Source organism: Tiliqua scincoides, chromosome 5, assembly GCF_035046505.1.
Source record: "Tiliqua scincoides isolate rTilSci1 chromosome 5, rTilSci1.hap2, whole genome shotgun sequence".
NCBI lineage: Eukaryota > Metazoa > Chordata > Lepidosauria > Squamata > Scincidae > Tiliqua > Tiliqua scincoides.
The window spans coordinates 97,141,932-97,157,071 of NC_089825.1; the positions used below are offsets into that span (position 1 = coordinate 97,141,932).

At 44.4% G+C, this 15,140-nt stretch overlaps 1 protein-coding gene across 1 annotated transcript; it reads left to right on the top strand.

The window, feature by feature from the left end:
• The first annotated feature begins 2,330 nt into the window (after window positions 1-2,330).
• On the top strand, window positions 2,331-13,375 carry LOC136652472 (vomeronasal type-2 receptor 26-like). Its single transcript, XM_066629415.1, has 3 exons — window positions 2,331-2,546; window positions 11,956-12,082; window positions 12,615-13,375. Exons 1-3 carry the CDS (start codon window positions 2,331-2,333, stop codon window positions 13,373-13,375), a joined length of 1,104 nt encoding a protein of 367 aa, XP_066485512.1.
• Window positions 13,376-15,140: the final 1,765 nt, after the last annotated feature.

Consider the following 15,140-nt stretch of genomic DNA (forward strand, 5'->3'; position numbering starts at 1 on the left):
TAGTGCAGGTCCAAGTAGATCCTCTGCATTGCAGAGACTTACTCCTGGGCCAGGGAATGATTGTTCCTTTATGATTGTTTCCTTATCCAGAGGTGACCTCCTGGACTGCCCCCCCCCACACACACACACACTGCAGGATGCAGTGGTAGCCAATTTGACTCTGCAATAAACAATAGGGTTGGGTTCTAAATGGTAATTTATGTTAATGCTTTCAAATAAACAATTATTCATAGTCATAGTGAGAATGTGGTTGATATAGAACTCACATCTACCTGAACTCTTTCTCTCCTCTGCTCTCCTTGATCTCATATCCCATTCTGGAGATTTGGTAAAGTGGTCATCAAATCATGCAATGAAGCTGGAGTGGGCATGGAACAGGACAAACCAAAATATTCAAGGGCTGGTGGTGGTACACCTTGCATAGGATGCTCTGGTGGGATTTCACTTCACCTCCAAGACTGAAGAGGTGCATATTTATGGTTTATTAAGCTCTGAATAGTAGACAGAGTAATGGAGAAAAACTAATAACATCACTTTCTCGTGCTTCTTAAAGTTGCTTTTGCACAGCAGGCTTTGAAAAGGGTGACCCAAATGCATGTTTGCACTACTTTCCCAAGAGACCAAATGGAGCCTCCATTTGTAGAGGTGGAATATTTTCTGAGTACAAAATATCAGGGACAAAGGTAGAGCTCTCAAATTCAAGAACTTGTAGTTTGGGCACTGTTGAGCATCTGGCTAGCCAGACACAGGATGCTTGTCTTCACACCTCCCAATGAGTAGAAAGGCCTCAACCGAAGATACTACACAAAATCTTCCTGAATCTGCTCTACAACACAGAGTATTTGAAAAAGAGGCAAAGAGAGAGAGTGGCAATTATCTCCCCTATAATTAACAGTTATGTGATTAATTCTCCGCCATGCAAATCCCCCTCCCCAGGGATTTTGAGAAGCAAGTTTCCAGGATCATAAACAAAAAACAGATTCATCAGTTGTAGATCATGTAATCATGAAATGGCATAAACAGTGGTGTTTCTGATAAATGCTGGCATTGCTGGGCTCTGCCATTACCGGTCTTGAATAACCTATAATATGATGACTGTGTTCAGTCTAACAGATAGATTATGCCTTATCAATTACTGTAGTTGCTTGGGGTGTCCATGAAAGCTTTACGGCAGAAACAGATTGCGGAGACCTAAAATGCTGCTCCAGCTGTTGTTTCTACTGCTGCCCCAGGCCATCAGTGAAACCTCAGGTGAAGTTTGTGAAGCAACAACTGACAGATATTCACGTGATTATTTGAAGCCAGGAGACCATGTCATTGGTGCAGTTTTGTCTGTACACATTGTTACAGATCTTCAAGTGCCCTTCAGGTACTTACCCCCCAATCCTGGTCTATTTAGAGGCAGGTAAGTTTGTATGTATGTAGGAAGTTGATCATCATAGGATAAGCATCAGCATTTAAAAACCAAACTTAGACCTCAATCCAACCCAATTTTCCACTGCTGGTGCAGCCAATGGGGTATGTGCTGCACCCTAACATGGGAAGGCAGTCATAGAGGCCTCCTTTATGTAAGGGAACATTTGTTCCCTTACCTTGGGGCTGCATTGGAGCTGCGCTGGTGCTGGAAAGTTGGATAGGATTGGGCCCTTAGGGCACAATCCTAACCAGGTCTACACAGAAGTAAGTCCTATTTTGTTCAATGGGGGCTTACTCTCAAGAAAGTGTGGTTAGGATTGCAACCTTAATGTCATAACTTTAGTCCTGACTGTGGTCGAGCCATGCACACTTCCGCAAATAATTTCTGCAACAGTGACAATGGAAGAGCGGACTTGCACAGAGACATTTGGGTCCAATGAAGGACCAATGAAATCCAATGGAGGATGGGTTCATAACATTTGGGTCCAATGAAGGATGATGAGTGGCTATCAGTGCTCAATGCGCACAGAACAAGTCATGCATTTCTACAGCAAAAAAGGTTTTGGGAGAAGAATGTAATCTTTGTGGAACTCCATGTGAAAATTTGAAGACTGGAACATATTGCACTTGTGGAAGATAGCATGAGAAACCATCTTCCTCTTCCTTCTGGCAGCACCTAAGCTTCTTTGCTCTTCAACATTTCCCCCCCAAAACTTTAAATCTGCAAATCTCCCTGTGCTTTGCGAACTGGGGGAGTGTGGGGGGGGGGGCAGGATGGGACAGGAGAGGATGGCTACTAATGTAAGCAAGCAATTGAAAATGACTTATTTTCATGCAGGTCAGAGATAAAGAATTACCAGCATGCCTTGGCTTTGCTATTTGCTGTAGAGGAAATCAACAGGGATCCAAGCCTCATGCCCAATGTCACTCTGGGCTTCCACATCTATGATAATGCCTTCCAAGCCAGATTAAGCTGTGATGTCCTTCTGTCCCTCCTGACAACGGAAAAAGACAGCTTTCCCAATTTCAAGTGTGGAAAGGAACCCAGTACGTCAGTAGTCATTGGAGGACTCAATTCTGAAGCTTCTATCCAGACAGCTACCATGCTCGATCTCTACAAGATTCCACAGGTAGTGGTTTGTGGGATGAAGCATCAGCAATTTACCATTGACACACAGTTTCCACAAACTACAATATTCTCTCTCTCTCTCTCTCTCTCTCTCTCTCTCTCTCTCTCTCTCTCACACACACACACACACACACACACACACACACACACACACACACACACACACACAAAAGATAGTGTTACATGATGACATAGACTATGCAAAATTCTCTTGGGCTGCAATCCTATGCACACTTTCCTGAGAGTGAGTTAAATTGATCTCAATGGAACTTATTTCTGAGTAGACATGCATAGGGTTGTGCACTTATTCAGGTTTTCCTGTTGGAGTATTCTACTATAGCAGTGATTTTCAGCCTTTTTCATCTCACAGCACACTGATAAGGCACTAAAATTGTCAAGGCACACCATCTTTTTTTTTTTTGTACAAGTCATGCTATGCTGCTGGTCGGGGGGGGGGATCACATCCCCAATGGCCCCACTAATGAATTACCTCCTCTAATAAATGATCTATCAAACTCCTGTGACATACCTGAGGACCATTTGTGGCACATCAATGTGCCGCAGCACACTGGTTGAAAATCACTATAGGGTTCTACAGGTACTATAGGGTTCATATTTTTGGGGACTATGTTTCAGCATCATTTACTCTTCCAGTCTGACTCCTCCTGAGTCTAGAATGAGACATGCTGAAATGCACACTCAAAGAGATATTTAGGATTGCTGAGTACTGGCTTCATGTTTAGTACAGGACCAGGTCATACGCCATGCAAAGGACAACATTGCAGCTGTGTGTTTAACTATTTCCAGACTGTATCTTGGGAACTCCCTTCCTGCTTTCTTTTGCATAGGACTGATGGGAGTAGAAATCATAGCCTAACAGAGTTTTCAGTTAACCATTTTTAATTCTCTTTCGTTTCAGTGAGTTGAATGGAGTGATCGTAGGCTATTCAGAAGAGTGTAGGTAAAGATTCTCAAAGGATAGCTCTGGGGGAGGGGATGATTCCCAGTGGTTCCCAGTGGTATCAGTGTGTGCAAGATCCTAACTCCATTCCTTGTCCCCTTCCTTCACACTTACTCTCCTTGGACTTGTACCATAAAAAGAACTGACACAGATCCATGGAGATCCATTGGGGTAGCAGAGTCTTGCTGCAGTCTAAGGGAACAAAAGGCCCATCACTTCAAGGAAGACTCTGGATTCCCCTCCCCCCCTGGTTCGGTAACACTTTATTGATGCGACTGCATAGGCAGGAGGGGGGTGAGATTGGGCTTTAGAACACTGAACATTCAACAGTGGCCAAAGTTAAGACTTATAGCTGAATCCTATAGGGCTATCCCTGCACACTCTATATTCACCACTGGCTCCAGTTGTTGCAAAGATTGCCATAAGGCATGCTAGCAGAGTCAGCTCAGGGTCTCAGTGCAGAGAAGATGACCAGATAGCACTGATGCACTACCAGCCAGCGGTAAGCATATTTGGGGCATGGGGAGGTAGGGAGGGGCGGAATGGGACAGAGGGAGGGAGGTCCTTGGGGTAGACCAGGCCTGGAAAGGGGGTGGAGATGATGGCAGACTCTGCCACTCAATCCAATGGTCCATTCTGAGCTGGCAAACCCAACATGTTTCTCCTCAGTTCTGTGCCCACTCAAGGGTGAGTGCAGATCCAAGTAGATCCATTGGGACTGCCATAGGTCAACACAGGGTATGGGAATGTTTGTTCCCTTACCCCGAAGAGACCTGGGGCTACTTCCCTGGCTCGACAGGATACAGTGGTAGCCATTTCGGCACTGTTGTAGCCCCTGGTGCTAGGGAAGCATAGGATTGGGCCCCTGTTTAGCCACAGTTTGGCAAAAGAATCTCAGCAAAGAAATGTATCTTCTAAGCTTTTTATGGAGAAGTTTCCATTGAATGAAGTCCTGTTGCTCCTCCCACCCCATTCAGTTTGGTTATGGTTCACTTCACCAAAGACTGAGAGACAAGGTTCAATTCCCTTTTTTGTACCAAATGGCCCCAAATGAAGCTTCTCAGAGTGATGTAATAGTGAGGATCTTAAGATATTTCCAGTGGACTTGGATTGGCCTAATTGTTTCCAATGATGATAGTGGAGAAGAGTTTGAACAAAGCTTGAAATCCATGTTCAGCTGGAACGGCATCTGTGTGGCCTTCACAGAAAAGATGCCGTTATACTCTCTCCACGGCTCAATTTCATCGGTACTCCATTTGTTTACTAAAGGGGAAATGATGTCATTTCTTATTAAGACGAAAGCCAATGTGATTGTTGTATATGGGGATGGAAATTATATGCATGGTTTCCAAATGGCGCTACATTTTTATGAAAATATAATACCACTGGGGAAAGTTTGGATCACGACTCCTCGATGGGAAATAACTTCAAAGTCATTTAAGGGTGAAACAGATGTCAAATCCTTCCATGGCTCCCTGTCCATAGCGACTCATAAAAGGAATGTGCCAGGATTTGAGGACTTCCTTCAAGGATATAACCCTTACCAGCAAGAAGAGTCTGAGTTTATGAAAGACTTCTGGTCTCATGCATTTAAGTGTAGGGAAAAAAATTCTTTCAGGAGTTTACGTTATTTTCAACGCTGTACCGGGAAGGAAAAGTTAGAGACTCTTCCTAGGACTGTGTTTGAAATGAGCATGTCTGACCAGAGCTACAGTATCTATAATGCAGTCTACGCCTTGGCACATGCCTTACATGCCATTCAATCATCCTGGCTGCAAATGTTGAAAGAAACCCCTAGTTGGGAACTTCAGACCATGCAGTCCTGGGAGGTAACTATAAAAGTCGTGTTCATTGTATCATTGGGGCTTCTGTGAGCAAGTAAAATAAATAGCAAACAAGTAAAGTAAATAGCAGATGGGTAAGGTGCTAATCTGGATTGGGACCAAGTTGTGGTGTTTAAACATTCAATTTCACTCTAACTTGGCTCTTCCAGACTGGTATTGTTCTCATTGCTGGCTAGCACAGATCACTTCTGCTGAGTTGTTGATTTTTACTCCTGAATTTCTATCAGCCATTTGGTATTTTCTGTCATTTTGCTCACTGTAGTATACTGCATACTGAATTCTCATTTTACCAGAAGGTGCAACAATTTTCTTTTAAGAACATATGGCACAATCCAAAGCAGCCCTTGGGCTGGCACACAGACTTGTGCCAGTCACTGAGGGCTGCCTCCAGCGCCATTGTGCTGGAGGAAAGGTAGGTTAGCACTGGCTGAGTCAGGCTGGCATGGGGGCTTGGGGAGGGCAGGCAGGAAGGAGGCATTCCGGAGTGGGCGGAGGGCTGGCGGGCCTGCGGGTGGGTCGTGGACGAGCAGGAGGTGGGGCCTGGATTTGGCACTTTTCCGAATCCAAAGTCCTGGGTGACCCGGAGCAGCTGTGGGTTGCTCGGATCTGTGCCACCTCTTCAGCACCCATTGGGGCTGCTGCAGTATTACCTGGGGTAAGGGGAATGTATTGCCTTGCCCCAGGCTGAGCTGCAAGCAGCCTCAACCCTACTCTGGATGTGGGACAGGCCAGTTGGCCTCCCCATTCCAGTGTGGGTTAGGATTGGGCTGATAGTGAAGTATAAGAGCTGCAAGTGAAGAGCTCCAAGTATAAGAGCTGCAAGTATAAGAGACTTTCTGAATGTGGATGAGAGAGAGGGGGATGTGTGGTGTTGGGTGGCAGCTGACATAGAACTGCCCTGTCAGAGTCTACTGATAATCACCACAGTTTCCCCTATGATGGCTCAAGCTCTCCAACTGCTTACTTAGGAGAAAGGGGGTGGAGAATCCACACCCGTTGTGGAGGGGGCTGCAGTGATTTTCTGTGGACTCCAAAAGGCAGTTCTGCCTCACCTGACACCCCACACCATACATCCCTGGTGTGTGTGTAAGTGTGAAAATGTGCAAAGAATTGAAGTCAGGAACATGGAGAAGTTATTTTCAGTGCTTATGGAGGAGATTCTGTAACAGGACCTTTTGTTTCTCTGGAAAAGAGAAGTCTTGTAGCATGAATTCATCTTGCTAAATTCATCTTGATAAAAAATGCAAAAGGGACTGGAAATCTTAGGGTGGGAAAAATCCTTCCATGCCTGCAAGCCTTTGCCCTGGCTGTGGAAATCCTGAAGTGTGATCTTCCCATCTAGCTTCACCCATTTTTGAGAAAAGTCCATTTTAACAACAGTGCTGGGCATGAGATCTTTTTCAATGAAAACATGGAATTCAACAGTGGATTTGACATTCTGAACTTGGTGGCTTTCCCAAACAAATCCTTCGGCCGACTGAGAGTTGGAGGAATAGATTCCCAGGCTTCCTTGAACCAAAGCTTCACTATGAAGGGAGATGCCATTATCTGGCCCAGCAAATTCAACAAGGTGAGCGATCCAGATGCTGATTCCCTAAGTAATTTTTTTTCTTTCACACCTCTGACTCTGATAACCACTTTTCCAATATCACTGGCAAGGCATCTCACACGTATGAAGTTACTAACTTGTATTGTCAGCCGCTGGCTCTGTTGAGAAGATTCTGATGAATATAATAAAAGTTGAGGGTGCAAACTCCAAATAATATACAGGGGGGGCTGTATCAGCAGATCCCATATCCAGAGTTTCACGTATCCAAGGATATGGTCACCCCCATTCACCCCCCCCTTCAAGTTCCTTGGCGCATCTCCTGTATCCATGTTGGGTTCAGGAACAGAACTCTTCCCGGTAAGGGGGGGGAGGCCTGTACAGAAGCACCCTAATTCTGGTATATGGTTGTTGGCTTGCCTGCAACTTAGATCACAGGTACCACATTCTTTGGTCCTTGCCAACTTATTGCTGCTTACCTAAGGCTGCAATCCTAGCAGCACTTTCCTTAGAGTAAGCCCCATTGAACAAAAGAGGTCTTACTTCTGAGTAGACCTGGTTAGGATTCTGCCCACAGTCTGGCTATCAGCAGAGATCAACGTGTCAACACCCGAAAATACTGAAGCAGAATCTGAGCTGAAATGTACCTGCCTATTTTTGTACCCCAGTCTTGAGTTAGTCTTATGTTACACTGTATTATGTCCTGAACCCCTGGGGGCTGGGGGATAAGAATAGGCCCTCAGTTTGGCTGTACTTGTCGTAAGAGGCGACTAAACAGCCACCGGGTAGATGGGACTCGTTAGCCTGGGAAGGCAGCTCATCTGAGAGAAGGAAAACTCTGATCCAAAACCTCCACTGCCTTGTGGCTACATCCAATTATGGAAAAGGCTTCAGGAGTCAACCTCAAGGCAAAATCCGGAGCTGGATTCCCTGAGGCAGATTATGACTGAACACAGTCACGTTCTGGCAACTCCTGTGACGCCACTGGAACCAACCATATTGGACTTTGCCTTTCCGTTGGACCATTTCAGCGACGTGGAGAGGGGGGATTTGCTGCATGGGTAACTGTCTATCCTCCATATTTACTTTACCCAGGCTTTGCGCACTGGATAGGACAAGAATCTACATATATTTTGCTACAGGGATTTGGAAAATCTGTGTATGGCTGGGCTGTCTGTTTTGAAGGCAAAACCAGAAGAGGTCATTGTTGGCATCCTTCAGTCTCAGAAGACTATGGTATCGCGCTCTGAAAAGTGGTTCTGGAACAGAGTGTCCTCTCCAGTGCGCAAAGCCTGGGTAAAGTAATATGGAGGATAGACTGTTACCCATGCAGCAAATCCCCCTCTCCACGTCGCTGAAATGGTCCAAGGGAATGGCAGAGGCCAATACAGTTGGTTCAGCAGCGTCGCAGGAGTTGCCAGAACGTGACTGTATTCAGCCATGAAATGCCTTCCGGGACTACGGCTCCGGATTTTGCCTCAAGGTTGACTCCTGAAACCTTTTCCATAACTGGATGTAGTCACAAGGCAGTGGAGGTTTTGGATCAGAGTTTTCCTTCTCTCAGATGAGCTGCCTTCCCAGGCTAATGAGTCCCATCTACCTGGTGGCTGTTTTGTCGCCTTTTAGGACAAGTACAGCCAAACTGAGGGCCTATTCTTATCCCCAGCCCCCAGGGGAATCTAATATGACCCCAGAAGAGGTCATAGTTAGGAAGAATTGCTTCCTAACCATTATGTTGTGTCATCTGGCTTTAACTCATTTCTGCCCAGCCCACAGGTGTACACAGTTGGTCCCTGTTGCGTATATAGAACAATGGGCAGAAATAGCTTAAGACGGGCACCATAAGAATGAGGGCAGAAAGAGACATTTTGAAATGAAATTTTTCTTGCAAGATTCCATGGGCTAAGTGGAAGACATTGTCCCAAATAACTATACAGCAGCCCTCCAGTAAGGTTCCTAGAGCAACTGTAGATATTTCCTTTCCATTTATGTTTGTAAAGATGGAACCTTTTTACACACGGGGGCTTCGTTCCCTGAACGTCCACGATTGGGGAAATCCATGTTGTGCCAAATCAACCAGAAACAAGTGATTTTACACAAATTGTAGCCTCAGAGCCCATGTCTACTCAGAAGTAAGTCCCATTGTAGTCAATGGGGCTTACTTCCTGGAAAGTGTGGAGAGGATTGTAGCCTAAATCTAATGCTTGGTATTGCTTGGAAGACTTGCTTGCTGGGCTGTTTTGCTTATGTAGGCTAGAGCAGAGAGAGCCTGTAGCATCTTAGTCTGAAGGAGGGGGGAATTTGGCAGACGGTGCCTGGAAAATGTGGGTTTTTTTTTAAGCAACCCCCCTTTGTTACTACTGTGTGTGTGTGTGTGTGTGTGTGTGTGTGTGTGTGTGTGTGTGTGTGAGGGAGGGAGAGCAATCATCTTTGCTGCACCACTTCTGGCTACAGGGGTTTCTCCCTTGGCTTCCCCTCTCCCCTCAAGATTCTTGCAAAGTCGTAAGAGGTGACTAAACATCGATTCATGCACCTGAACTCAGATGAATATGTTCCTAGATATATGTTGTATAGCTGGGTACAGCATAATACGTTTGTCATTTCAGACAAACATTGAACACTCCAAGGATGGGGGTTGGCTAATTCTGTTACATCTGCAGTGGAGTGAGGCTAGTTTACAGGACTCCAAGAATCTACATATATTCTGCTACAGGGATTTGGAAAATCTGTGTATGGCTGGGCTGTCTGTTTTGAAGGCAAAACCAGAAGAGGTCATAGTTAGGAAGAATAGCTTCCTAACCATTCTGTTGTGTCATCTGGCTTTAACTCAGTTCTGCCCAGCCCACAGGTGTACACAGTTGGTCCCTGTTGTGTATATATAACAATGAGCAGAAATAGCTTAAGACGGGCACCATAAGAATGAGGGCAGAAAGAGACATTTTGAAATGAAATTTTTCTTGCAAGATTCCATGGGCTAAGTGGAAGACATTGCCCCAAATAACTGTACAGGATACATTAGACCAAGGCACAATCAACATAGGGTACGATGTGTTTAAATGCACAGATACATCCAATAAAGCAGCCCTCCAATAAGGTTCCTAGAGCAATTGTAGATATTTCATTTCCATTAATGTTTGTACAGGTGGGACCTTTTTATGCATGGGGGCTTCATTCCCTGAAGTTCCACGATTGGGGAAATTCACGTTGTGCCAAATCAACCAGAAATACGTGATTTTACACAAATTGCAGCCTCAGAGCCCATGTCTACTCAGAAGTAAGTCCCATTCTAGTCCATGGGGCTTACTCTCTGGAAAGTGTGGAGAGGATTGTAGCCTAAATCTAATGCTTGGGATTGCTGGGAAGACTTGCTTGCTGGGCTGTTTTGCTTATGTAGGCTAGCGCACAGAGAGCCTGTAGCATCTTAATCTGAAGGAGGGGGGAAATTGGCAGAGGGTGCCTGGAAAATGTGGGGTTTTTTTTAAAGCAACCCCCTCTGTTACTACTGTGTGTGTGTGTGTGGGAGGGAGGGAGGGACAGAGATCCTCTTTGCTGCACCACTTCTGGCTACAGGGGTTTCTCCCTTGGCTTCCCCTCTCTCCACAAGATTCTCATGGATTCTTGAAACGTCTTCTGCACTTGCCTCTTTGATGGCTCAGGGGCTCCAAGGAGTCTTACTGTTCCTGCGCAAGGCGCACAATCTTCCAGAGCCTCTTCCATGGCTCCAGGGCTACTTCTGTGACGATGCAATGCACAGCTTTTTGCAATGTTTCTGTACCTTAAAACAGAGCCAGACACCAGCACGGGGCAAAGGTGTGTGCAACTTTGAATTGCCCCCCCCCCATTCTTGTTGAGATAAAAAATCTGTGTATAAACGGTGGCACCTGTATTTCATTTTAAATGACAGGGCCATTGTATCCTGGATAACTATGTCCCAGTCAAACGCATGCTGTTATTGGACATTTGTGTCTGTTGTTTTTGTACCCTGAACCTTTGTGTCCCAATAAAAGTATATTTTATTATACTTTTACTGGCCCTATACTGATCTGGGCCAGGATATCTTAGAGACCGCCTACTCCCGTACAATCCGGCTCGCCATCTCAGGTCATCAGAGAAGGCCTTTTTGCAAGTGCCGCAACCCAAGGAGGTCCGGGGGGCGGCTGCAAGAAATAGGGCCTTCTCGGTAGTGGCACCAACATTATGGAACTCCCTTCCCCTTGACTTGAGAATGGCTCCCTCTCTTGAGAGTTTTCGGCGAGGCCTGAAAACACTGTTGTTTAAACAAGCCTTCTGATCTGAAACTCGGTGATCTGCTCTTTTACTCTTTTAATCTGACTACTGTTTTTATGGCCTCTGTAGTGTGTTTTTAAATGTTTTTATCTGTTTGTATTAATGTTTTTAAAATCTGTTTTTAATATGTTGTTAGCCACCCTGGGTCCCATTAGGGAGAAGGGCGGGATAAAAATAAAGTTTTATTATTATTATTATTATTATTATTATTATTATTATTATTATTATTATTATTATTTGATGTGTTTTTTTATTTTTAGGTAGGGTTAGGGCTGGGATAAGAGGCTTAGCATATATAAAATGGAGGTTGCTGCCCAGTTATATTTTGTTTGTTGCCCAGTTTTAGTGGGATGCCAAAAAAGGGGGGCGCACACACACAGACACAAAAACTAGATGTGAATATCCAGGGATGACAATGACCAGGATACATTTGACCCTGAACATTTGTGTCCTAATAGAAGTATATTTATATTTGATTTTTTGTTTGTTTGTTTTTTGTTTTATTTTAGGTAGGGTTAGGGCTGGGATAAGAGGCTTAGCATATATAAAAAGGGGATTGCTGCCCAGTTATATTTTGTTTGTTGCCCAGTTTTAGTGGGATGCCAAAAAAAAAGGGGGGGCACAAAAAAAAAAACACCTAGATGTGACTATCCAGGGATGACAATGACCAGGATACATTTGACCAAGGCACAATCAACATAGGGTACGATGTGCTTAAATGCACAGGTACATTCAATAAAGTTAAACTGCATTTGCTTCACATTATGGTCAGAAGTTGCCACATTCCGCCTGCTCGGAGAGATGTCGACCTGGATACCACAGGAAGGCTCGTGAGGGAGAACCATCCTGCTGCTATGACTGTCTGCAGTGCCCTGAAGGGACTGTGTCAAATTATACAGGTAGGTGACTCAGGAGCTTCAGGAAATATATGGGGACATTGAATAAAAAAGGGGGTTACCCTTCTTGTTGGCTTTCTTTCAAATTTCTATTTGACATCATTTTTCATGTAGTAAAGCCTCTGAGTAGCACCATTCCTGGTCCAGAAAGGGAAATCTCAGTGAGTCGACTAGCAGAAACTGGCATGTATGTGAAGCACTGCTGGGGATGTGGGGACCAGTAGGCCTTATACTGGTAGCAGCACACCACAGACAGGTGAATAGGCTGGCATCCATGGCATGACAGCCATGCCTCATGGTCCCCTGGCATATCACACAGGTAGGATTGGGTCACCAGTGGGTTAAACATATCACCGATCTTCTAAAATTGTCTCCTTTTTCTCAGATGCTTATCAATGTGACAAATGCACTGTAGGTAAGTATCCTGTCAAAGATCAAAGCCACTGCATTCCTAAAGGCATCACCTACCTGGCATATGATGGAATTTTAGGTCTCAGTTTGGGCTCCACTGCACTTGCTTTCACTCTGCTCACAGGCTTCGTGCTTGTAACTTTTATCACACATCGAGACACGCCCATCGTTAGAGCCAACAATCGGGATTTTACTTACCTTCTGCTCATCTCCCTTTTGCTCTGCTTCCTTTGCTCCTTCCTGTTCATCGGACGACCTGGCAAGATGACCTGCCTTCTTCGACAGCCTGCTTTTGGAAATGCCTTTTCTCTTGCTCTATCTTGTGTGTTGGGCAAAACCATCACTGTCATTCTTGCGTTCACAGCCACAACCCCAGGAAACAAAATGAGGAAATGGGTGGGGAAAAGACTATCTACTTCCATCATCTTTGCTTTTTTTATTGTTCAAGTTGGACTCAGTGCAATCTGGCTGTGCACTTCTCCCCCATTCCCACACCTTGACATGTTCTCTCTACCTAGGCAGATCATAATGGTATGTAATGAGGGCTCAGACACCATGTTTTACCTTGTTTTGGGCTACATGGGCTTTCAGGCCGTCATCAGCTTCACCATAGCCTTCTTAGCCAGGAAGCTGCCTGACACTTTCAATGAAGCCAAGTTCATCACCTTCAGCATGTTGGTCTTTTGCAGTGTGTGGGTGTCCTTTTTCCCAGGCTATCTGAGTACAAAAGGCAAATATGTGGTGGCTGTGGAGATCTTCTCCATTTTGGCCTCCAGTGCAGGACTGCTCCTTTGTATTTTTGCCCCTAAAATGTACATTATTTTGTTGAGGCCACAAATGAACACCAGAGACCAGTTCTTTAAGAAAAGAAATTATATAAAGTAATTCAGTAGAGCAGCCTTTCCCAAACTGTGTGTCGCAAGCCACTGTTGTGTCAACCTCACAAGCTCATGTGAGGTGGGTCCTCCTGTTCACACTCGCATCCAAATAACTCCAAATAGGAGCCATTCCAGAGGCATTAGTGACCCTGCAGGGTTTGTCTGGGTCACACCAGGCCGATGACCCTCTACTGGCCTCCACGGGCCTCTGAATGGCCCAAACAAGCTTCCAAAACTTCCAGTTTGTCTTCAAAAACTGGAAGTGGCTTTTGGAGGCTTCTACAGGCTATTTTGGGACCTGTGGAGGCCAGTAAAGTGGGTTGCCAGCTCAGGGCAACCCTGAATAGGCCTCCCAGGCACCACTGAGAGCATCGCAACCCACCATGGAGGCTTGTTGTGGTACCAATAAGATTGGGAACCGCTGTAGTAGAGCATTTTGTAACACAAGCAATCCTTTCTTAGAAACTAACTGCAGAGAAGGCAACAATAGGAGCGAGCCACTTTATCTAGACAAGAACAAACTGAATCACTTTTCATCAAATTCAAAGTGATTGGCCAACACCAGTCATGACAGGCTTATCTCTAAAGTCCAACTCTTAAGATGGAACTCAAGAGGAATTCATCTCAAATCTTGCTTTATGTCATGTGCAAAAACATGAGAACATGGGAAGAGCTAATATGTTTCAAGCCCCCTCCTCATTTGCATGATAACTGCATGAGCACATGGTAGATGACCTTTGTCCTATCACACAAACACTTCATGGGCAATGTACTTTAGGTCTTGCTTGTACACACATGCAAACACACCTGTCTCTTTGAAACCATGGGGAGGTACCATCCTACCATCCTACGTTTTATTTCTACTGTCCTACATATTATTTCTAGAAACATACGTAAAATAAATAATACTGTGTAACACAGAAAAGTTTATGTTCAATTTTTAATGTTCTACAATTCAGAGGTACTGATTAAAATGGAAATCTGACGGGTTTTTGTATCATCAAAACATTTTCAGTTATCTTAAAATTTGTTTTTTTATTAACATGTATTTTATTAGTATGGGTCCTGACAGATTCCCATACTAAAAAGTGGGTCCCGGCACTAAACATTTGAGAACTACTGATATAGAATAATTCAGCACAGGTTTTAACATCAAACTGGAATTTCAGGTGTCTGGAAAAATTGAATCTCCTCATTCTAGTTATATCAGGTTTTCTTGCTTAGAAGAAAGATAAAATAAATAATAAATAATTTATTATAATAAATAAAATAAATAATACTGTGTAACACAAAAAAGTTCATGTTTAATTTTTAATGTTTCTTTTACAATTCAGAGGTACTGATTAAAACGGAAATCTGACAGTTTTTTGTATCATCAAAACGTTTTCAGTTATCTTAAAATTTGTGTTTTTATTAATCCTATATCCTGTGCATTGTAACATACATTGTATCATACTTCTGCCTACATTCTGGAGTAGAGTAACTATGGATGCTGTGCCAAAAATACAACATTTTTGAAATTCTCACATCCACATCTCAGCCATCTCAACTTCCAATGGGACAGGACCACTGTTCCATGATCGCCATGGCACTCCAGCCAAGGCCCATCCCATACCGTGAAGTACTACTAGTTGGAAAAACCTTAGGGAAACTGCTCTTCCTCATCCAAGCTAAGTGACACCTTGTATAATGGATTAACAGCCCAGCAGTCCTATCCAGCAGTGCAGGAGTACCAAAACTCCCCCATCTCTAGTCTTACCTGTATCTTCTTC